Genomic DNA, 7,058 nt, shown 5'->3' with positions numbered 1-7,058 from the left:
TCAAACAAGTATGGCTCACTTGCTGCAAAAGCACGGTCTCAGATCAAAAGTGGTTCTCTGGCAGGACAAGCAGGCTCTCAGCTCAAGACATCTTTAACAGTTCCCTCTCTGTAAAAACGGGGTCCCAGGACCAAAACATGCTGCCATGCTGAAAAAGCAAGGTCTCAGCTCAAAACATCTTTTAACAGTTCCCTCGCTGCAGAAGCGGAGTCCCAGGTCCAAAAGTTACTGCATAGAAGCATGGGTTCAAATCAAAAACTGGAAGAGAAGCCAAGTGCTTCTTAATGGCGATGAAGGGTGCGTGAAGAACATCAGGTGCAAACAGGGCCACTGAGAGTCAAGGCCGGGCCCGAGGCAAGGCCGCCCCGTCTCCGCCCCCCGTCGCTGCCTGCCTCCACGGCTCCGGGCCCCCTTCATTCAAAGCAGCAGTCGCAGATCGCGTCTCTTCTGGCCTTCCCTCCCTGTGTCCCGCCCTCGTCTGATGTAACTTCCGGTTTCCACGAGGGTGGGACACAGGGAGGGAAGGCCAGAAGAGACACGATCTGCGACTTCCACTTTGAATGCAGGGGGCCCGGAGCCGAGAAGGCAAGCAGGTGAGAGCAGGGACTGCAGCGCCGGCGTTCTGACCCTGGCGCCGGGTCCCCCTTGGAGGCCCGGGGAATGTTGCCCCCCCCTCTTGGCGGCCCTGGGTGCAAAGCATGGCTCCCTTGCAGAGAAGCACAGTCTCAGCTCAAACATTGCTTCCCGTTTTCCAGCTTCACATGCCACAAGAGAAGCCACGTACTTAACGGCAATGTGATGACATCACCAGGGAAGGGGGGGTCTGTTAGATAGTCAGATTGAGTCTGTACTGTATTTTTATGGCTTCTATTGTATCCTACTGGTCTCTAGACTTGTCCTCCTGTCTGAAGTGCAAGTTTACTTTGAAGAGACTGGGGCCTGTGTGCTCCATCTTGCTAATGGGCCACCTTTACCCTCATCACTCCACCTTACACAAGAAAAAAAACCCCAAAACCTAACAGTCAGTGGCAGTTTTACACGGCAGGTGCAATTACATCTTCCCTAAATCTATAGAGGATTATGTTCATGAAAGATGTCTGCTAGATCAAACTGAAGGGTTATTTCCAAAACCCTCCAAGACCAATGCAACTAATATGGACTTAGCAGGTTTTGGAACTAAGCCCTTCAATCACAGTAAGATCCAAATCAACTTAGAAGCAGTTTTGTAAAATAAATATAAACCCTAAACTAGAAATAGGGGAGTCGGGAGGTTCTTTCAGGAGCGGTGCTTTGAAATGGGTTAATTTTGCATATTAAACAAATTATGGGGCCCTTTTACCAGGGGCGTAGCCAGCCTTCCGTGGGTGAGGGGTCCAGAGCCCGGGGGGAGGGGGCACATTTTAGCCCTCCCCCCGGCGGCGCCCCCCCACCGCCGACATTGCCGCCCCCCCTCCCGCCGCGAACCCGCCACTGCTGCAGCCTACCTTTACTTTTGCTGGTGGGGGATCCCACTCCCCGCCAGCTGACGTCGTCTTCTCAGTCGCTTCCTGCTCTTCAATTTGTTTGCTGACGTCCTGCATGTACAATTACGTGCAGGACGTCAGCAAACAAATTGAAGAGCAGGAAGGACTGAGAAGACGTCAGCTGGCGGGGAGTGGGATCCCCCGCCAGCAAAAGTAAAGGTAGGCGGGGGCGGGTTCGCCGGGAGGGGGGTCCTGGGGTGAATCTGCGGGGGCCCCGGGCCCCTCAGGCCCCACGTAGCTACGCCACTGCCTTTTACTAAGCTGCTTAGGCACTAGCACAGCTTTAAAACGATGTAGTGCAAGATGTGTGTGCGCTAAACATTGTTTTTGAGGGGGCATGTCAGCGGGTGGAGAGTGGGCGTTTCTACACTAAACAGGGCATCTACATTAGTTTGCGCTAACTGGTTAGTACCGGAATACTGTGCAAGACTTTACCACTTACAAAATGGGTGGCAGTGCATATGTGGTCATTTCTTTTTTTTAAAGGCCGCGTGCTAATGGCAACATTACCACATAGCTATTAATACAAAAAATAGAAAATTGGCCATATTACGGCTGCAGTAAAAATGGTCTTAGCGTGTGGGGAAAAAAAAATGTAAGGGCTTACTAAGTCCAATTTCTACCGCAGCTTAGTAGGAGAACACCAAAGAGTTGACAGGAAAAAAATGTATTTTGTGGTCCTGAAAAACTCCCATTTCATTATTTTTTTCTCTCTTATGCATTTCCAATTTTATAATTTACAACAAACTTATTTTATATTGCAAAATTAGAAGTGTACAAGAAAGAAAAAATATATTTAACTTATACATTTTTAGCCCACACTATTAAGTAGGCAAGAAACAATAAAAACACTCATAAAATACGTCCACATAAGAAAAGACAGACTGTGATTTTCTGAGATCCTTATTTCTCCAGAATTCTTTATTTTCGATCGATACAGCTGAATAATACCTCTGGTAATAGAATAAAGACAAACGTTTGGTTAATTTTGCATGAACCATGAGAATAATAAGAACGTAAGAATAGCCATACTGGGTCAGACCAATGGTCCATATAGGCCAGTATCCTGCTTCCAACAGTGGCCAAATCAGGTAGCCAATTAGTAGCAACGCTACATGCTACCAATCCCGGGGCAAGCAGTGGCTTCCCCCCCATGTCCACCTCATTAACAGACTATCCAGCTTATTTTCGAAAGAGAAAGATGCCCATCGGGAGATAGGCGCCTCTCATGGGCACCCAAATCGGTATAATTGAAAGCCGATTTTGGGCGCCTCCAACTACAGTCTGTCGCGGGAATGAACAAAGTTGATGGGGGCGTGTTGGAGGCGTGACTGGGTCGTGTTTATCGGCTGAGAGCTGGGCGCCCTTGGCCGATAATGGAAAAAAAGAAGGGCGGCAGTAGCGAGAATTTGGGCTGCTTATTTTGGACCCTTTTTTACACGAAGTCCCCCAAAAGTGCCCCAACTGCCCAGATGACCACCAGAGGAAATCAGGGATCACCTCCCCTGACTCCCCCAGTGTTCACTAACCCCCTCCCACCAAAAAAAAAAAAAAAAAGAACTTTAAAAACTTTTTTTTTCCAGCCTGTATGCCAGCCTCAAATGTTATACCCAGCTCCATCACAGCAGTATGCAGGTCCCTGGAATAGTTGTTAGTGGGTGCAGTGGACTTCAGGCAGGTGGACCCAGGCCCATCCCCCCCTACCTGTTACACTTGTGCTGGTAAATGGGAGCCCTCCAAACCGCACCCAAAATCCACTGTACCCACAGCTAGGTGCCCCCCTTCACCCATAAGTGCTATGGTAATGGTGTAGAGTTGTGGGGAGTGGGTTTTGTGGGGATTTGGGGGGCTTACCACCCAAGGTAAGGGAGCTATGGACTTGGGAGGTATTTTAAATTTTTTTTTTTTTTTTTACTTTTTACAAGTGCCCCCTAGGGTGCCCGGTTGATGTCCTGGCATGTGAGGGGGACCAGTGCACTATGAATCCTGGCCCCTCCCACGACCAAATGCCTTGGAGTTGTTCGTTTTTGAGCTGGGCGGCTTCGGTTTCCATTATGGCTGAAAACCGATACCGCCCAGCTTAAATTCGCCCAAATCCGATGCATTTGCCTGGCACCAACCGTATTATCGAAACAAAAGATGGACACCCATCTTTTTCGAAAATACGGTCTGTCCCGCCCCTTCACGGACCCGCCCTCTGAGATAGTTGCCCGCGTTCGATTATGCCCCTCTATGGACATTTCCTCCAGGAACTTGTCCAAACCTTTTTTAAACCCAGATATACTAACCACACTATAACAAGCTTATATTCTACTAATACATTACTGTTCAAAGCGGGTAAAGACAAGACAAACCACAGCAGACCTCTGGGATATAATTAAAGAAACAAAATAAAGTAAAAATTACACCAAAACAAATTTCTGAAACAGTGATGTTTTAACCTTTCTTCTAATCATATATGAATCAGAAGAAAAGAATACCTGAGCAAGCTCTTTCCAATGAACCTCATTCCTAAGTGCAGTACGGTCGCAGTCTCTCAAATTTACTGCTAATGCTCATCATAATACGAATTGTGCCAAAAACGGCATCTTTCAGGAGTTCAGTTTTGGAATTTGCTTTTCTTTCTGCCATGTTCCTTTGGTTTCTAAGGTAATCTCAAGCAGCATCAACCGCATCAAAGGAAAATCATACAATGTGACACCTGCCAGTGAGCCATCTCAGAAGTAGTCCCCACACTCTGGAACTCATTGCAGGTGAAAGCCTGGCTCCTCTCCCAAGCCTTTTTACACATGTGGTGACCGACTATCCACTTGTACCACATCTGGACTAGCTTGCCACACACTTGCAAATGCAATGCGTTTTGACTTCAAGGAACCCTTCATTCCCCTGCCATGCATTTATTTGGGTTGGTATGTGCCATCATAAATGTATAAGGAAAGTTCATTGCAGTGATATTAATATATCTATGTTTGTTTGATTTTTGTCTGCATAGTTTTATTTGATTCGATTCTTAATTATGGTTTACAAATGAACCTCTTTATTCATACAATTAGATTTGATTATTTATGTGCGTCTTAACAGTGATTTTTTTTTTTTTTAAGTTTGTATTTTATCATTAGCCCTGATGCAGCCATATGAGCAATACATGACTATGGCTGGGTATTTTCTTCTTTTAAAAAATACAGGACTATTCAATTAAACTCATTGGTGCAATCTTTACCTTTTGTCCAGTTTGGTCTGTTTTATTTGTGGACACTTTCTCTCCGTACTTTGCTTTAGATTTAAAAACCAAAACCTTGCTCTTACAGATTTTTATATCTATAAGAGAGGGAGAGGACAAGCAAGAACTACCAGCAGCATGCATAGCGATATGACCCTGCACTTGGTTTTGGTTTCTTTGCAGCCATGGAGTTGGGAAGGTAGCAGGCAAGCAAAGAGGCTGGCAGAAGTGCCAGTGAGAAAATCAGTGAATAGAGGGGGGAGGAAGGAAAGGGTAGATGGTTGTAGTTGAAGGGGGAAGGGGCAACAGAGAGAAAGGGTGAGGGGCAGAGATGAGGCAATGCTGGATAGTGGGAAATGGGAAGAAAGAAAGGACAATGGCAGGAGGAATGAAAGATGGGGCCATGCAGGATGGTGGCAGGATAGAAAGGGGCAATGCTGGATTGGGAGATGAGAGGTGAACCTGGATGGCAAGGGTTAGAAGGTGGGGGATGATGCTGCATGGCGGGGAGAGAGAGGGGAAACAGAGGCATACAGAGAGGAGATGACTGATGGACACAAAGAGAAGAAATGTCAAATGGCTAGGAGATCCTGGCAAATCAGTTAAGAGACGACAGAGGAAAGCAGAAACCAGATACTGGGACCAATATAAGTAAAATAAAAATGACCAAAAGTAAATTTTATTTTCTATTTTGTGATTAGAATGTGTTTTTAGAGTGTACATTTGCCAGATTAGATCATGTAAATGACTAGAACACTGACATTTACACATGTACACTTGTCACCTAAACCTAGGTGTCTCCTTACAGAATTACCTGCTAGGTGTGCAAAATTGTAGTTAACCCAGTATCTCCTAGGGTCTGACCATAGCTGCTGTCTTCCTTCTCCCAAACTGAGAAAGCCAGCAGCACAAAGTAAGGAGAGAACAGACAATGAACAGTAATTAGATAATATTGTGAATTGTGTATATTTTAATTGGAGAACAGTTGAAAAGCTTTATTTTAGGATATCCACAACCACCACCTCCAACACAGTATTGTCATTAAAAGCATCTCACCCCTGCCAATGACCAAGCACTCCCTGGTACAAAGAACAGAGCAAGAGTGAACAATCTTACATATACTTTATTTAATAAAACACTTGAAATACTATATACATATACAGCCAAATCTACAACATGTAGCAAGTAAAAAAAAAGAAAAAATAGAAAATCATCCAATAGAACAGTAATTCTTCAGAATTCTCTCGTGCGCACTGGAAACAGGCAATATTCAATGCAAAATAATGTAATAATTGGGTAAAATGTTTATACATTCAGACATTATTCAGACTCCCACAAGAATCCTATAAGGAGAATTAAGCTGTCAGGACACAAAAAGTATCACCCACAATTTCTTTCTTGCGATTTACTTCTATGTATCTAGTCAGACTGCTATGGTGAACATATTGGTGAAAAAAAAGTTTCCCATAGTAAATTTTAACATATCGCAAAGGGCATTAAAAACTTCAGTGTCTCCCTCCAACCAAACTACATTAAGTTGAGCACTGGGCACATCATATGCTAGTTAACCTTTTAAAGTGACTTTAAGATGAAGTTAAATGAAAGATGAAAAAATGTTTTATCAAGTTTAAAACAGCCATAAAGCACAGAGTATGAGGAAACTGCTCCCACATAGTTCTACTTCACTTTATCGAGATCCAACCCAGTTCTAGGAGTTGTTTCAATGTATTTTGTCTTGATTTTCAATACCGAAAGTCCTCGATGACATGAAAATTAGAAAACAGAAAAGATCTTTCCTTCTCAAGACAGAAATGTTGACCATGAAGGGAAGGCTCCTGCACGGCTCTCCGTCCAGAATTACTGAATCAAAAGACACTAACAGTACTTATATTGATCCAGTTAAAAATGAACTCCATTTCTCTTTCACGTCCAACTTAAAAATTCCCCTCAACATTTTGCTCTGCCGAGTCTTAATCTTCCAGCACATAGTTGGGATTAACCACAAGGTAGGGGTCGTCCTCTCTTACACTCTCGCCTTCCGAAGAGCCTTTTAGACCTGTCTGGGTTAGCTCAATGAGAATGTGGTCCTGGGAAAAGCAAGTACAAAAGGCAACTTAAGACACATTCAAGGACAGACAATTAGCAAGCAAATTCAGAATCAAGACCTCAAACCTCTGAACACCGATCATTTACTGTTGCCAAAACTGAGGTCACATATTCAGTAGAATGGATACAGCAGGAACTTATGCATGACATAAAAATTGTTTGTATATTTTGAATCACGATATGCTGACAAATCTGAATATGGTGCAGTC

General features: G+C 44.3%; 1 protein-coding gene across 2 annotated transcripts in view; it reads right to left on the bottom strand.

Annotated features, from left to right (window-relative positions):
* Positions 1-5,850: 5,850 nt before the first annotated feature.
* Positions 5,851-7,058, bottom strand: part of MCM6 (minichromosome maintenance complex component 6) — a 46,049-nt gene continuing 44,841 nt past the window's right edge. For both annotated transcript variants that reach the window (XM_030210126.1, XM_030210127.1), the window contains exon 17: positions 5,851-6,830. In XM_030210126.1, the coding sequence (XP_030065986.1) occupies positions 6,714-6,830 (117 nt within the window). In that variant the 3' untranslated portion in view covers positions 5,851-6,713. The remainder of the gene's footprint in view (positions 6,831-7,058) is intronic.

Source organism: Microcaecilia unicolor, chromosome 7 (genome assembly GCF_901765095.1).
Source record: "Microcaecilia unicolor chromosome 7, aMicUni1.1, whole genome shotgun sequence".
NCBI classification, from domain to species: domain Eukaryota; kingdom Metazoa; phylum Chordata; class Amphibia; order Gymnophiona; family Siphonopidae; genus Microcaecilia; species Microcaecilia unicolor.
Note: the sequence above shows the minus strand (reverse complement) of the source record. Positions and strands in the feature narration are given on the sequence as shown.